The sequence below is a fragment of the Schistocerca americana genome, chromosome 3 (genome assembly GCF_021461395.2).
Source record: "Schistocerca americana isolate TAMUIC-IGC-003095 chromosome 3, iqSchAmer2.1, whole genome shotgun sequence".
Lineage (NCBI taxonomy): Eukaryota > Metazoa > Arthropoda > Insecta > Orthoptera > Acrididae > Schistocerca > Schistocerca americana.
In genome coordinates, this window is record NC_060121.1 from 767,625,745 (window position 1) to 767,643,842 (window position 18,098).

Sequence of the window (18,098 nt, forward strand, 5' to 3'; positions counted from 1 at the left end):
CTGGCGGCGTGTGGACTACCTCTTCTGTGTCCTGTTCTTGGACGGGCGCAGCAGTTGTGACTTCATCTCCCAGCAGCGGCAGTCCCGCCTTGTCCTCAGAAGGGCGGGCGGGCATTCCGATGCCCTTGGTCACGCCATCTCGTATTGCTGGTGGAGCTGGTTCGGAATCTTGTTTCCGTTGGCCTTCCTCCTTCGAAGGGGGGGGGGGGGGGGGCAGACATCTCATTTGCCACCTCCATGGGCACCCCCACAGGACCCTGCGTTACCGCAGGAGCCGGGAGAGCGTCCGTCTGCGTGGCGATGGTGGCAGTCGTAACTTCTCGCCCCTTACGAGACTTACAGGCCAGCAACTCGCGAAGCTGCGCGAGCTGGAGGCGTACCTCGTCCACCTCGGCCCGAAGTGCGGCTCTCTCACCTGCCATGGTAGATTTGAGAGCAGCAACTGCGTTGGCGACAGCATCGTCGATCTTGTGAATGCTGTTGGAATTAGAGCAGCACAGCCCTCCACTCGCGCCAGCACCGGCAGAAGTGCCAGTTGCATGATGCGCGGGCAGAGAATTTACCGCTTCTTGATTCCTTCCTCTTCTTGCGCAGTGGTTCGCCGTCGGTGTGTGTTCCGCTCCTTCCCGCGGCCACGGCTCTTGAGATAACTGCAACCACGGTGGTTGGCGGCGTGGGAACCGCCGCATTTACAACATGTGGCAGCGGCTTCCCTGGGCTTCGTACAGTCGCGAGTGAGGTGCGGCTTTGCACACTTCAAACACGCGAGTACTCCTGTGCAATTCGCGGCGAAGTGCCCCAACTTCTGACAGCGGAAGCACTGTAAAGGTTTCTTCCTCTTCTGCTTGCTGTCCAGTCCTAGCGCTTGGCCCAGGAGGCTAACGATTGCGGCAACTTGTTCTCCTCGTCTTCCCTTCTGGCGTCCAGACATGTTGGCGCGGCGAGCGAGAGAGAATGTATTTGTGCTTGAGAGATGTCTGATATAGGCTGTCCTTGCAATCGAAACGGTACTTCTGTCAACACCAATGAGGGCTGCCATTTTCGGTACTAAGGCTTTTTCAAATCTGGCCCTAACAGTCGTGCCTCTTTTGGAATCTTGGAAAGCATGCATAACGAACTTTTAACATCTACATATGTTCTGCATATGTCCGCTATCATATAGACATGAACAGGTGTGAGTTCATTCTTATCCGTCAAATATCACGAGTCAACACAAGGGGGCTGGAATATATGACAGATTTCCCTTGGGTACTACTGTTACACAGGTGTTCATACTATTTTTTCCAGTCTTAGATGTAATGTTTGTAAGTTGTAATTTCAACGACGTAGGAATGCATCACCAAGCTGAATAAAGTCGTTCGTTTAACCAGGCTGATGCAGTTCTGTTTGTGATGTTTATGTAAGTCCAGTTAGTTAGCTATGTATAAACTTGTATAATGCAATATCAGTCGGTAAATCATCTAAAAGTATGTGTTATATATATATTTGAGATTGATAATTGTTATACTATATGTAATCTTATGAATGGTGTTCAAGTTGTAAGTTGCTACACTGAGTAGAGCAGTTGGTCACATGGCCAAGTTTTAAATAGGCAGTCAGCAGGGTTCATGGTCTTCGTCACTTGATCGTTGGGTTGGTTCTGTTAAGATCTGAGCGGCGAGAGAGTCGCTTGAGCTTAAGTTTTTCTCGGGATTTCTATACATTTCGATGTGCACCAGCTCGGGGCTATTTTGATGTGTACCAATTCGTGACTTAGAAATATTTGTCGCCCTGAATGCTAATGGATATCTCATCGAGGGCTATCAGTAATTGCCTTTTCACTCGAGATGAATTTTGTTGCTTTATAAAATCTTGTGTTCATTTGACGAACTTTAAAATTTGAATGCAGTTTGAGTTGATTTGATGCTCGGCTCGATGACTTTAGTTTATACTCATTACTATCTTCGAATGTTCCGCTTGCTCTGCAAAAAAAAAAAAAAAAAGTTATCTTTGATGAAGAGTCATCGACAGATCTCGAAGTAACTTCGAGTGTTCCCCAGGGAAGTGTGTTGGGATCCTTGTAGTTCATGTGTGTATTAATACTTCTAGGACAATGTTAATAGTAATATCAGACCTTCCGCAGATGATGCATTTATCTATAATGGAATACTGTCTGAAAGGAGTTGCGCAGGAGTTCAGTCAGACCTTGATAAGTTTTCGAAGTGGTGCAAAGACTAGCAGCTTGCTTCACACGTTTAGAAATGTAAGACAGTGCACTTTACTAAACGAAAAAAAGTAGTGTCTTGTGACTGTAATACCAATGAATCACATCTGGAATCGGTCAACTCATAAAAATACCTGGGTGTAACATTTTGTGTGGATATGAAATCAAACGATCGCAAAAAGCTGAGTCGTAGGTAAAGCAGGTGGAAGACTTCGATTTGTTGGCATAATACTAGGAAAATGCAGGCAGTCTACGAAGGAGGTTGCTTACAAATCACGCTTGCGATCCGTCTCATTATACTGCTCAAGTGAGTGGGAAGCGTACCAAATAGGACTGACTGGGGATATTGAATGTATACAGAGAAGGCAGTACGAATGGTCCCAGGTCTGTTTGACCCGTGTGAGAGAGTGACAGGGTTTCTGAAGAAGTTTAACTGGTAGACTCTTAGAGATAGACGTAAACTATTCCGAGAAAACTTACAAAATTTCGAGAACCAGCTTTAAATGATGACTCTAATAATATACTGCAGCCTTCGACGTATCGATCCTGTACATATAGTAAGGACAAGAAGAATTACAGCTCTCACAGAGGCATTTAAACAATCATCTTTCTCGCGCTGCGTATGTGAATGGAACGAGAGAAAGCCCTAATAACTGTACAGTGGGACGTACCCACTTGTCATGCACCTTACAATCGTTTGCTCAGCTAATAACGAGCATCAAAACGGACGCGGGGTTAGTGGAAACAGGGTTGTCGTAGCGAGACTGAATATTGTAACCCCCAAATACTACAAAAATAAACGAATAATGTACCTGTTCAAAAACGCAGGTAAAAATTCACTTAACGCCTTCCTGAGAGACAGTGTCAACTACTTCCTAATTAACAGTCTAAGTGTCGACCAGATGTGGCTTGAATTCAAATAAATAGTATCGACAGCAACTGAGAGATTAATACCAAATAAATTAATAAACGACGGAGATGGTCCCCCTTGGTACACAAAACGGATCAGAACACTGTAGCAGAAACAACGGAAAAAGCACGCTAAATTTAAACGAACACAAAATGTCCAAGATTGGCGATCTTTTACAGAAGCTCAAAATTTTGCTCGGACTTCAATGCGAGTGCTTATAATAGTTTAGACAACGAAACTTTGTCTCCAAACCTGCCAGAAATCCAGAGGGATTGTGGTTGTATGTAAAGTGTGCTAGAGGCAAGACACAGTCAATCAATGCCTTCCCTGTGCGACAGCAATGGAAATACTATTGACCACAGTACTGCCAAAGCCGAGTAACTAAACACAGCCTTCTGAAATTCCTTCACCAAAGAAGACACAGTAAAAATTTCAGAATATGAATCAAGAACAGCTGCCAACATGAATAACTTAGAAGTAGGTATCCTCGGAGTAGCGAAGCAACTTAAATCACTTAAAAAACGCAAGTCTTCCAGTCCAGACCGTTTACCAAGTAGGTACTTTCCAGAGTATGCTGATGCAATAACTCTCTACTTAACAGTCATATATAACCGCTAGCTCGTCAAAAGATTCGTACTCAAAGACTGGAAAGTTGCACAGGTCTCACCAATATTCAAGAAAGGTAATAGACGTAATCCACTTAAGTACAGGCCGATATCATTAACGTAGATATGCAGCAGGATTTTGGAACGTATATTGTGTTCAAATATAATGAATTACGTCGAAGAGAACGGTCTATTGACACACAATCAATACGGATTTAGAAAACATGACACACAACTAGCTCTGTACTCACACTTGCTGCTGAATGCTATTGATAAGGGATTTCAAACTAATTCCGTATTTCTAGGAGGCTTTTTGGCACTGTACCACACAAGCGGCTTGTAGCGAAACTGCGTGGTCATGGAATATCGTCTCGGTTACGCGATTGGATTCGTGATTTCCTGTCAGAGATGTCACAGTTTGTAGTAATTGACGGAAAGTCAACGAGTAAAACATCATTGATTTCTGGCGTTTCCCAAGATAGTGTTATAGGCAGTCTGCTTTTCCTTATATATAAGCGATTTAAGAGACAATCAGAGCACCCGTAGCCGGCCGGGGTGGCCGAGCGGTTCTATGCGCTTCCGTTTGGAATCGCGCAACAGCTACGGTAGCAGGTTCGAATCCTGCCTCGGGCATGGATGTGTGTGATGTCCTTAGGTTGGTTAGGTTTAAGTAGTTCTAAGTTCTAGGGGACTGATGACCTCAGATGTTAAGTCCCATAGTGCTCAGAGCCATTGGATTTTAGAGCAGTCGTCTTAAGTTGCTTGCAGATGATGCTGCTGTTTATCGTTTAGTAAATTCATCATAAGATCAAAACAAACTGTAAAACGATTCAGATAGTATCTGTATGGTGCGAAATTTGGCAATTGACCCTAAATAATGAAAAGTGTGAGGTCATCCACCTGAGTACTAAAAGGAACCCGTTAAATTTCGATTACACGATAAGTCAGTTAAATATAAATGCCACAAATTCAAGTCACTACCTAGGAATCACAATACGAACAACTTAAGTTGAAAGGAACACGTAGAAAGAGCGGAGAAGGCAAACCAAAGACTGCATTGCATCGGAACAACACTTACAAAATATAACAGATCAACTAAAGAGATTGCCGACACCACGATTGTCCGTTTTCTTTTGGAGTACTGCTACGCGGTCTGGATTCCTTACCAGATAGGATTAACGGCGTACGTCCAGAAAGTTCAAAGAAGAGAAGCACGTTTTGTGTTGACGCGAAATAGTGGAGAGATTGACACTGCCATGATACAAGATTTGGGGAGGACATCATTAAAACAAAGGCGTTTTTGTTGCGGCGGAATCTTCTCACAAATTTCAATCACTAACTTTCTCCTCTGGCTGGCTCTGAGCACTATGGGACTTAACATCTGAGGTCATCAGTCCCCTAGAACTTAGAACTACTTAAACCTAACCAACCTAAGGACATCACACACATCAATGCCCGAGGCAGGATTCGAACCTGCGACCGTAGCGGTCGCGCGGTTCCAGACTGAAGCGCCTAGAACCACTCAGCCACACCGTCCGGCCTTTCTCCTCTAAATGCGAAAATATTTTTTTTTACTCCGACCTACATAGAGAGAAACGAATAATAAAATAACGGAAATCAGAGCTCGCGCTGAAAGATATAGGTGTTCGTTTTCTCCGTGTGCTGTTCGAAATTGGAATAAAAGAGAATTGTGGCGAAAGTGTTTCGATGAACCCTTCGCCAGGCACTTAAGTGTGATTTGCAGAGTATCTATGTAGATGTAGTAGATGTGGATGCAGTTGCAGACCGAACTCTCCTTGTACAGGGCCTTCCATATATTACGCAAGTTTTAAATTGAGTGGCAAAGTTTTGGAAAAATTGGAAAATGTGTGGTAAGTCTTATGGGGCCAAACTACTTACGTCACCGGACTCTAAGCTTACGCACTACTTAATCTAACTTAAACTAACTTACGCTAAGGACAACGCACACACCCACGCCCGAGGGAGGACTCAAACCTCCAACGGGGGTAGCCGCGCGAACCGTGAAAGACGCCTAAGACAGCGTGCTACTCCGCGCGGCGGTAAAGTTTTATTTTCGAGTTTACAGTACTGTATTTATTACTTTCAATATAGTTTGCATTCCCATTACTTGATCAATCGTTGCTTGCGTATTTCAGTATCTCAGCCGCCATGGAGCAGTTCACAAAGGAGGAACGAGATATCATTGTGAAAATCCATTACAGAACCGGCGAGTGCTATGCAGAGACTGCTCGTAGACTTCGCCAGACCTTCGGATTAACAATGCCCCTATAGCATTAACAGTTTTGTGGGTCCTTTGCAACCGTAAAATCACCCGGACGAAACCGTACGGTTCGCACGGAATAAAACATTGAAATGGTGTAGAATAGTGTGCCTGTGAGCCCTAACAAGTCGCTTCAACGTGGGTGCCAACAACTGGGAATTTCGACAGACTCTTTGCAAAGAATTTTGGAAAAGGAACTTCATATGCACCAATGCAAGATTCATTTGACGCAATATCTTAAACCCACAGATCATCTGAAACGGGAACTTTCGCCGAGTGGGCTCTCACAAAACTAGAAGCGGACAACAGTTTTGCAAAAAACATTAATCTTCAGCGGCGAGGCACTTTCTCAACTGTTTGGGTTCGTGAACCGAGAAAATTACTGTATTTGAGGTCAAGAAAAGGTGGTCCAAGAGAGCCACATGCGTACACTGCGAACCACAGTTTGGTGTGCCTTACGGGCAGGTGGTGTGATCGGCCTTTTCTTTCTTGAAGATTTCGACGGTAATGTGGTAACAGTTAATGGTGAGTGTTATCGCGAAATGGTCAGAAACAACTTCTGGCCTGCTCCGGACGATGTGGTTACATCCAATATGTTGTTTCAGCAGAAGGGGGCCACGTGCCACGCATCCAGCGAGACAATAACCCTACCTAATGAAAAATTCTCTCAGATTGTGATCTCACTTCGTGGTGAATTGGAATAGCCTCTTGAATCGTGTGACCTTACTTCATGTGACCCTTTTTTTTATGGGGTTGTGTGAAGTCCAACTTCTACGAGAACAAATCACAAACAGTTCTCAAACTGAAGGAAGAAATTCAACGGCTCATCAACGACATCAATAGTGATATCTGTGAAGTTCATAGAGTAACTGCTTGCCGAGACAGTGGAGGTCGTTAAAAAAAAAAAAAAAAAAAAAAAAAAAAAAAAAAAAAAAAAAAAAAAAAATCTTGTATCGATGCATTTTTTTATTTCATTAGTACAGTTTAAAAAAATGGCGTAATGTATGAAAGATCCTATACAAACTTAAGGTCATGTACTCACGCTGTGGAGATACGTCCGCAGTGCGTGGTCTTGCGGTAGCGTTTCCGCTTCCAGCATGTGGGGTCCCGGGTTCGATTCCTGGCGGGCTGTGGAGATACGTACGCAGTGCGTGGTCTTGCGGTAGTGTTTCCGCTTCCAGCATGTGGGGTCCCGGTTTCGATTCCCGGCGGGGTAAGGATTTTCTTCTGCCTCGTGATGACTGGGTGTTGTTGTGTCGTTTTCATCATCGTAATTTATCCCCAATACGGTCAGAGGAAGGCAATGGCAAACCACCTTGCCTAGTAAAGCGGTGCGGGTCTCCCGCATCGTCCCCTACGCTCCTCGGAGTATGGGACATCATCATGGAGATAAGGCAGCAATGAACAGACCACAAATGACTATTAATCTCCATTCGTCGAACTGTTACCGGCCGCCGGTAGCACTACAGGTGGACTGTAGAGGAATCACTGCTGAATGAATGGTGACGAAATGGACTCATAAAAAAGGTGTGACAGGTAGAGTATGCATGGATCCTTCCAGAACTGTTCGACTTGCTCTGACAACAGCTGAAATCCCAGCAGAGGTTACAGACGGAATGTCACGGTGAACCAGCGGGAACAGATAGCTGGACGCTGGGCGGATATATTGAGCGTCTCGAGCCACTTACTGCTGACACTATACCACAGACAAAAGTCACTTGCATGGTGCAACACCAGAGCCAAATTGGATATAAAATGGTGTTCTTTGGCGTTCACCGATGAGTGTCGCTTCTGTAATTGGCGGTGAGATCGATGACATTGTGTCCGTTGACCATTTGGTGAAAGGTGAAAGGAAGCAGCGATCCTCGAGACCATACCTCACCAACTACTGGGATCGTGGAATGGGGACTTACCGGACGGGAGAACGGTCAGTAACGGTATTGTCGCCTAAAGTTAATTACATTTTCCTCTTTAGTGTCATAATTTCGTGAACACTGGTGAAAATTAAAAAATATTGGAATAATGGAACCACTTACCCAAAACTTCTTCTTGAGGTAGCCACTTTGCAATCATGACATTGCTTGGCTTCCCTGGTAGGGAGTCGTCCTCGAATTTCCAGAGCACCCTTTGCGGCAGTTCGGAAAAAGCATCCATGAGGGCTTGTCGTGTGAACACAGGAAGGCTGCTGCTTTTTACGTTGGAACCAAGACTGAAGTATATGAATCCGTGTTTCGCACCGTTCAGGAAAGATTGTATCTCCTAAAATGATAGTCACGTCTCACGCTATGGGTGGCACATCATATAGGGTGACTCAAAAGAATGGGAAATTTTGGAACATCTTGTGGCAACGCTGCGAGGTAGGTGGTGCCGAATGACATACAGAATGCTGCTCGCACTGTGTTGCCATTCAGGAAACAGTAGACATAGAGTAATGGAACGGTGTGTAGCTTGCCTTTACGCCAAAAACCTATTACAAGAATGGAAGTGTGGAGGCCGCGCGTAGAGAGTTTCGGCGTCATTTCAACATCGGACTGCATGGTCGTGTTCCCTCCGCGCACGCAGTCGTTACCTTGGTCCGCAATTTTGAAACAACGGGTTCTGTGTTGGCTGGCTCTGAGCACTATGCGACTTAACTTCTGAGGTCATCAGTCGCCTAGAACTTAGAACTAATTAAACCTAACTAACCTAAGGACATCACACACATCCATGCCCGAGGCAGGATTCGAACCTGCGACCGTAGCGGTAGCTCGGTTCCAGACTGCAGCGCCTAGAACCGCACGGCCACTTCGGCCGGCTGGTTCTGTGTTGAAGAAGCAATCTGCAGGGAGACCTCGAACCGCCTGTACGGGAGATAATATAGAGCCTGTGCAAAATGTTCTCGTGAGAAGCCCACAGTGCGTTGTTCGACGTCACGCAGAGTCTCTACAGTTGCATCGTTCGACTGTTCAACGAACACTGAAAGTGGATTTAAAGTTCCATCCGTACAAGCTGCAGTTCGTTGAGCAACTGCAACCTAACGATCTGCTAATGCGTAATCAGTATGCTGAAGGAAACTTATTGTCAGATTAAAACTGTGTACCGGACCGTGACTCGAATTCGGAACCAGCTCGAGTTCGAGTCTCGGTCCGGCACACAGTTTTAATCTGACAGGAAGTTTCATATCAGCGCACACTCCGTTGTAGAGTGAAAATTCATCCTGGAATATGCTGAACGCTTGTTAGCAAAAGTGCACGATGATGACAGTTTCATTAACAACATGTGGATGCCGTACGAAGCTCACTTTCACCTCACTGGCTTTGTCAATAGACAGAATTTTCACTGCTCATCTCAGCAAAATTCACGTGGGACCACTTTAAGAACGCTGTTTACCGCACTCGACCTGATACCACCGAAGAACTTAAAGCAAGAATACGAGAGGAAATCTCCAAGATTCCTACTGAAATGTTAGATGGAGCCGTGCATAACATTCAGGAATGCGCGCGCCGAGGGGCAGCTCATATGTCGGAAGTGATGTTGAAGAAACAAAAATGCTTGTGGCATACTCATTTTTGTACACTGACGTAAATAAATATGTATAAAGTATTTTTGCTCATTCATTAATCTACATTCCAAAATATCCCATTCTTTTGAGTCATCCTGTATATTCGTTCTAGAATGAGCTATTGTAAGACATACCTGAGGGAGTGGTTTTTGGGGTCCCTTAATATGAAGTCCAGTCATCTGTATCACATTAGGTTGTATTGGATACGGATAGCTGGAAGAGAAATGACCACTTGCAAGCAATAGGCTTGTATTATATTGTAATTCAGCGATGCTAGGATCTTCACTTCCGAAATGAGTTCTCATTATTTCGTCTTGAGATTCTATCAGTCTTTCGACGTCCCTACAGTCAGTCATCTATTGATACGCGTTGTCAGCTCTTTCAAAAAGCGTCATTTGATCCGCGTAGGGAGTAATCAGTTTTGGGATATATGCAGGGTTAATCGGATTAGCCACCATGCGATGCATCTGTGGAGTCATTTGAGCCGAAAGGAAGCCAAATACTGGTGGATGTCCCAATTTATGAACGAGACCAAAGTAGCAGAAATATAAGAAAATTTCCATTATCACCAGATCGAATTTTTCTCCAAACCTAGAACAGAAGATAACAAATAAAAATGAGAACAAAGAAAGTTGTTACCTACTTTCATCAGAAAGTAAAAGCGACAGAAAGACAACTGACACACAGAACTTCGGAACGAAACCCAGAACATGTATATCTCTCTTGCATAAGCTCTTGTAAAAATAGTCCACATATTCAGAAGACATAATAGTCTACAATATACTCTCCCAAATAAGACACATACACACAAACACACACACACACACACACACACACAACACACACACACACACACACACACACGTACACACATACGCTCATCACATACACCAGTCAAACACTACATAAATGAGTTGCAGTACCAAACTTACAGAGATATTTACAAACGCAACAGTTAACACATCAATGCATACTATACTAACAATTACTTCAAATCAGCATTAGCGACCCACGTTATTGACACGACAGCAAATACTGGGTGTTACAAAAAGGTACGCCCAACATTCAGCGAACATTCCTCACACACAAAGAAAGAAAATATGGTATGTGGACATGGGTCCGGAAACGTTTACTTTCCATGTTAGAGCTCATTTTATTTCTTCTCTTCGAATCACATTAATCATGGAATGGAAACACACAGCAACAGAACGTACCAGCGTGACTTCAAACACTTTGTTACAGGGAATGTTCAAAATGTCCTCCGTTAGCGAGGATACATGCATCCACCTCCGTCGCATGCAATCCCTGATGCGCTGATGCAGCCCTGGAGAATGGCGTATTGTATCACAGCCGTCCACAATACGAGCACGTGAGTCTCTACATTTGGAACCGGGGTTGCGTAGCTTTCAAATGCCCCCATAAATGAAAGTCAAGAGGGTTGAGGTCAGGAGAGCGTGGAGGCCATGGAATTGGTCCGTCTCTACCAATCCATCGGTCACCGAATCTGTTGTTTAGAAGCGTACGAACACTTCGACTGAAATGTGCAGGAGCTCCATCGTGCATGAACCACATGTTGTGTCGTACTTGTAAAGGCACATGTTCTAGCAGCACAGGTAGAGTATCCCGTATGAAATCGTGATAACGTGCTCCATTGAGCGTGGTGGAAGAACATGAGGCCCAATCAAGATATCACCAACAATGCCTGCCCAAACGTTCACAGAAAATCTGTGTTGATCACGTGATTGCACAATTGCGTGCGGATTCTCGTCAGCCCACACATGTTGATTGTGAAAATTTACAATTTGATCACGTTGGAATGAAGCCTCATCCGTAAAGAGAACATTTGCACTGAAATGAGGATTGACACATTGTTGGGTGAACCATTCGCAGAAGTGTACCCGTGGAGGCCAATCAGCTGCTGATGGTGCCTGCACACGCTGTACATGGTACGGAAACAACTGGTTCTCCCGTAGCACTCTCCTTACAGTGACGTGGTCAACGTTACCTTGTACAGCAGCAGCTTCTCTGACGCTGACATTAGGGTTATCGTCAACTGCAGGAAGAATTGCCTCGTCCACTGCAGGTGTCCTCTTAGTTCTAGGTCTTCCCCAGTCGCGAGTCATAGGCTGGAATGTTCCGTGCTCCCTAAGACGCCGATCAATTGCTTCGAACGTCTCCCTTAGTTCTGGAAATCTGTCTCGATACAAACGTACCGCGCCACGGCTATTGCCTCGTGCTAATCCATACATCAAATGGGCATCTGCCAACTCCGAATTTGTAAAAATTGCACTGACTGCAAAACCACGTTCGTGATGAACACCCTGTTGATGCTACGTACTGATGTGCTTGATGCTAGTACTGTAGAGCAATGAGTCGCATGTCAACACAAGCACCAAAGTCAACATTACCTTCCTTCAATTGGGCCAACTGGCGGTGAATCGAGGAAGTGCAATACATACTGACGAAATTAAAATGAGCTCTAACATGGAAATTAAGCGTTTCCGGACACATGTCCACATAACATCTTTTTTTTATTTGTGTGTGAGGAATGTTTCCTGAAAGTTTGGCCGTACCTTTTTGTAACATCCTGAATACTGAAACGGTTTTCATATATTACATGAAATAGACAAAGGATAACAGAAAAATTTATATAAAGAACTTGACGTATCCGTAAACGGCACAAAATATAGAAACGAGTTCCTGAATGACGAGATAGAAAGCAATAATGTCATTTTTTAAAACATTCTTCATCGTCGGAAACTTGTTTTCAGTAACAAAGTAGACAGCTGTGTATTTCTTGAACCCTTCCTTCAAAAATGTGTTGATATGAAATACATTTTATTGTGTTTTCTGGGAGAAAAAAGCATTTATTTTGCACTAATGCCTATCGTACTGTAGTTCAAGTGTGATATACTTCTTTCAGAATGTAGCTTTCACTTTGATTCGAGTGTGCACCGATTTGAAAATTCCTAGCAGAAAAAACTGTATGTCGGACTGGGGTTAGACCCCGGAGTTTTCAAGTAAAGTTCTGGGTTCGATACATCTCACTTTAATCTGCTTGGAAATTTCATAACACCACGTGGTCAAGTACAGCATCTTATCAGCAAATATCTGATTCCAGCAAAGGAGCTCTGTGGGAGTGCAATCGATGTTATCGTTTTCGTATGGTTCTCTGTGTGCCAAAAACTGGAATACATGCTCACATCATACGTAAGTAATAAATTTTTGCACTGAACATATGTGACGTAAAATTTTTAAAAAAATTGATCGTGACTCATAGAACATTTCTCTGCAGAGCGTTGCCACCTAACTTCACTTTCAAACACAACAAAATAAAAACATCCCAGCTTTGGCATAAGAAATCATAATTTATGGTTAATAGATGGGAGCTTGATGGTAGCAGGTTGTTGCCGATACACGTCGTCACTAAACAAATATTGATATTAGACGTGAATGAAGCAACAGAGTGTGTTCTGTATAAAATTCGTAAGACGGTCGCTGAAATTATTCAGATCTATATAAAACGCATAAATTTCGGTACAAAATTTCTAAAATCTCATTTACCGTTTTATATTGGCCTTTTAGTTCAGCGCCCGAAGACTGTTACGGTAAACCTGTACTTTACGCTAGTGATCTGAATCAATGACTCACCATCAGTGTTTGGATTTTGAAGGGAATTCACTTAATCTCGCCGTCTGACAGTCACTATATTAGTAAAAGAACAGTAGGCAAAGGTAAGATCGACACATCGTATTACTGAACAGGATTCGCTAGTGCGTTAGAGCCATATTCGCGTGTTTGTGGTCGAAGAAGGATAAAAAATGATGCTGTTGCAGCCCGTTATCAGTTAATACAATTGTAAGTGTTTGTGGGGAAATCAAAACTGATAAGCTTTTGGTTGATTCCTGTGAGGTATGCGTGCCCGACTGTTCCGTATTTTCTATGTTGGGAGAGAATGTCAGGTCGAATTACGGATTCAGCACAACGCGATTAGCTGTGAGAGCGGTATCGTCATGCTCCAAATATCCCAAGGAAGCCGCACTGAAAAGCAAAGGAAATCTGGTTATTGGATCATTTCTTTGGTGGCCTAGCGAAATTAATAGAATACAAAATCCACTGGTACTTCTGTGGTGGTAGTTTGACGGACGAGCGTTTCCTTTTTGAAATGCTTAAGTTATGAAGGGGATGGTTCAAATGGCTCTGAGCACTATGGGACTTAACATCTATGGTCATCAGTCCCCTAGAACTTAGAACTACTTAAACCTAACTAACCTAAAGACAGCACACAACACCCAGCCATCACGAGGCAGAGAAAATCCCTGACCCCGCCGGGAATCGAACCCGGGAACCCGGGCGTGGGAAGCGAGAACGCTACCGCACGACCACGAGATGCGGGCTATGAAGGGGATGAAGATACCATTGAAATAGCTGAAGCGGGATCTTTGAATACTTACTGCTCATTACAAATACGGATAGTGCTGGTCCCGTGATTGTTTTTCTGTAGTATTAATGGAAGGAGTGAAGTGAGCAGAGAAATCTGAGTGTTTCCAATGCGCTGAAAATATGCAGAAGTGGCAAAATTTAAAATTCATTCTTTGAGTAAATAATATATAATTTATTTAATCTTGTCGAATAAAAGTATTCCTGAAAAATGTGATTTATTTTCTTTATTGTTATGCCACTCCCATCATCACATGTCGGCGGGGTGGGCTGCCAGCGATAATTCAACCCTGTCTTCAGCTAAGGGTCAAGTGGAACTAACCAGAAAAAAACACTAAGATGAAGGTTTCACAAGTGAAACAATTTTTAAAGACGAAATTAACGGAAGATTTTATATGTAAGGAACATGGTTTTCTTCGATTTTATTTTATGGCAGGAACAATAAAAAATAAAAGCACAAACAATGAGAGTAGGTTTAAAGCATTAAGCACTATGCAAAACACTGATTTTAGGCAGACAGCGTTCAGGGCTGGAAAGAATGCCAATGTGCACTCGATGTGGCTGTCGAGGGGTATTACCCAAGATGTGGAGGGGGCCTTGCCTTCGGCAATCTAGCATCCAGAATGCAGTCGTCAGCAAATTGTTGCTCACGTCGGCACCAACTATGCCCGTCGCATGACTTCTGAGGCAATCCTGTTCGTACCGGTGGCTGGCGGAGCTGGTTAAGACAGCTGATATCGCGCGCGGTGCAAGCAGAGCCCGCAATTTTGCAGCATTGTTCCCAGAGTTGATCGGGGTCCTTTGGTTTGGAGGTGAGGGGACGTTGTTGTTGTTGTTTTTGATGATGTTGATGATGATGATCGGCCGAGTGGAGGATGTAGTGGGACGAAATTGAAGCGTCACCCATCTACCAGTGTCAGCCCAGTTTGCAGGTGAATATAAGTTTAATTTAGTTTTGTTTATGTATTTTTGTAATATTTTGTAATGGTTGTGAATTGTCTAAATTTTTTGTATTTTTTTGTTTCCTGTACGGAGAGGGCGGCGTAACGAACGGAGACAGCATCTTCGCTACCGGGACCAGAGAGAAAATTGCTGGCCACTATACGTCGCGGGTCGACAGTCAAAGAGCAACAGAAGATCCTGGAACCGAGTTGTTGCGTCGTGCTTCTAAAAAAATAAAATAAATGAAAATTTGTAATGTCAATATCTTAGTTGTAAATGAAATACAGAAAAATAACGATAAGTTACGAGATGAATTTTCTATGCAAACAGAAACTGTTCGTAGAGAATTATTAGAATCTATTAAAGAGGTCTCTCCTAAACCTGTAGAGATTTCTTCAATAGATAATGTAGAATTAGAGACATTAACGCATCAAGTAGAAAAAGATCATACTGAAATAGAAAACATGAAATTTTTAATTACTGAAATATGCAGTAACCTTGAGACCTCCAAAGATAACATTGACGAAGGTTCAGAGCGTTCACATCGTGAACACAGTGAAGAATCGATATTATCCAGTCGCGTATCCAATACAGAAATGCGAATACAGGAAATTACTAAATGGTTATCGGAATTAGATAATAATGAAAACATTTCAAGTAGTAGAAGTAATAACGTAATCAGAGACAACAGTCGCATCGTGTTTGCTAGCTCGGACGATAACAATATAAATAAAGAAATCACGGCAAACCAATCCGATGCAACTCCGTCTCTGCAATCTAAACAAAATCCAACTATGTCTATCGCAGAATGTTGGGATGATATAACGACAAATTCAAATGTAGCAAGTCGATTTCCTGTATTCAAACCAGGAGGCGAACTTCACCCTATAATCTTTATAAAAGTTTTTGAAACATCATTATCTCCTAAATGGAGTAATGAAAAACGGATTCAGTTTGTAATAGGACATTTAGAAGCAGAAGCTGCGGAATGGGCAGTACTGCATAGAACTGAATTTAGGGACTGGGATGATTTTGTTAAGCAGTTTAAACAAAATTATTCGTCAAGAGGAAAACAACAACACTTAACTTTAGAGTTGTTAGACCCTCCTCCATATTCTAAACGGTGGAGAGGTTATAGGAATTATTTCGAATGGCATTTAAACCGTGCTAAATTAATTGGAGAACCAATGATTGAAAGTCATCTAATACGAGTCCTAATTAGTGGATTACCGTATTATGTAAAGGAAAGAAAAATGTTATTCTACGAATTATCCATCCGAACGAGAAAAGGTGATCGTGTATTAGTACGATCTCATCCTAAAAGTTCGATGATCAATAAGGAATGTAGAAAATTCTTCTTCATCTTTGAAGGTCCATATGTTGTACATAAGATTGTACATCCCAAAGCGTTACTTCTTATGGAACCTTCATCAGGTGTAATTAAAGGATTATATAGTGTCGATCAAATGAAACCCTTCATTCCTAAATAAGTTAATATTTAGTAGATGTTATATACGGAAGAGCGTTCATAGTTTATTCGTGTGAAGTTTCGGGATAGTTACGTGTTATTTTAAAGAAATAACAGAAAGTTTAAACAAGTGTTCTACAATAATCTACCGATACTTCAAAAGGAGAAAGATAACTAAAAGGGGATTTATATGGAAGAAATGTTGTTACTATGTCAGAAGGAATTTATATAACTTATATTTACTCGGATAGTAGGAACCAAAGGGGATGGTTAATAATTTTAGGGACCATGGGCGTCCAGAGCTATATGGCTCACGAGAACATAGCAGAGTGCCTTTAATAGAGATTTGTAATAGTGTTAATGTAGAACACACCAAACGGGGCTCTCTCGCTTGTTTCTCCTAAATAAATTGCCATTACCCAACAAAGTGTCCAAAGGTAAGGAAACCCGTGCCGAGATTCTAAAGAAAGTTTTGCTTGATTTCTTCTTGACCTCAGGCATAAATAAGGCATTAGGGAAAAGAATGACGTAAAGTAAATAGTACTATTAGTTATTGTGAGAAACTTATTAGTAATATACATTTTTGGAAAGAATAACTCTAGTAAATGAATAAAACTGAAACTAATCTATCACAATTTGAACGCTCTGTTCTAATGTAACAACGTTAAAGAACGTACTAAATTAGTATTTACTAGCAACTATTAAATGAAAAGGAGTAATCTCCATATATTCGGTTATGAATTACCATAATAGCACAATTAAGAGTAAATGACAAATAGTCACAACAATATCGCAGTAAAAGAATTAAATCTTTCTAAGAGCAAGGACTCTAGATTACGTAAAATGTGAGGAAAATGTATTAACAGTTAAATATGGTATATAGAAAAAGTTTTATTTTCGGTTAGAACCTGACAAACTGAGCTTGTGGGTGGGGTATGTAGTGGGACGAAATTGAAGCGTCACCCATCCACCAGTGTCAGCCCAGTTTGCAGGTGAATATAAGTTTAATTTAGTTTTGTTTATGTATTTTTGTAATATTTTGTAATGGTTGTGAATTGTCTAAAGTTTTTGTATTTTTTTATGTTTCATGTACGGAGAGGGCGGCGCAACGAACGGAGACAGCATCTTCGCTACCGGGACCAGAGAGAAAATTGCTGGCCACTATACGTCGCGAGTCAACAGCCAAAGAGCAACAGAAGATCGTGGAACCGAGTTGTTGCGTCGTGCTTCTAAAAAAATAAATTAAATGAAAATCTGTAATGTTTTGTACAACAATGACATCATAGGAAGTTTAATCTTATTGAAAATGTTAGTTCTGTCTCGTCAAGGCTCAGATTCACTTCTGTATGTACGAAGATAATAAACTAGTGGATGCTACTAAAGTTGAAATACGTGTTCTGAGGATTTATTTATGAGGAATTATGTGAATGAGTTAATAATATACACTCCTGGAAATGGAAAAAAGAACACATTGGCACCGGTGTGTCAGACCCACCATACTTGCTCCGGACACTGCGAGAGGGCTGCACAAGCAATGATCACACGCACGGCACAGCGGACACACCAGGAACCGCGGTGTTGGCCGTCGAATGGCGCTAGCTGCGCAACATTTGTGCACCGCCGCCGTCAGTGTCAGCCAGTTTGCCGTGGCATACGGAGCTCCATCGCAGTCTTTAACACTGGTAGCATGCCGCGACAGCGTGGACGT

The 18,098-nt window shown here is 42.6% G+C and overlaps 1 protein-coding gene across 1 annotated transcript in view; it reads right to left on the minus strand.

Annotated features, from left to right (window-relative positions):
• LOC124606384 (UDP-glycosyltransferase UGT5-like) overlaps positions 1 to 18,098 on the minus strand; it is a 61,036-nt gene that overhangs the window by 18,733 nt on the left and 24,205 nt on the right. Inside the window, exons 3-4 of the mRNA XM_047138365.1 lie at positions 9,675 to 9,753; positions 8,036 to 8,258 (exon numbers count right to left, since the gene is read on the minus strand). Of these exons, the coding sequence (XP_046994321.1) occupies positions 8,036 to 8,258; positions 9,675 to 9,753 (302 nt within the window). The remainder of the gene's footprint in view (positions 1 to 8,035; positions 8,259 to 9,674; positions 9,754 to 18,098) is intronic.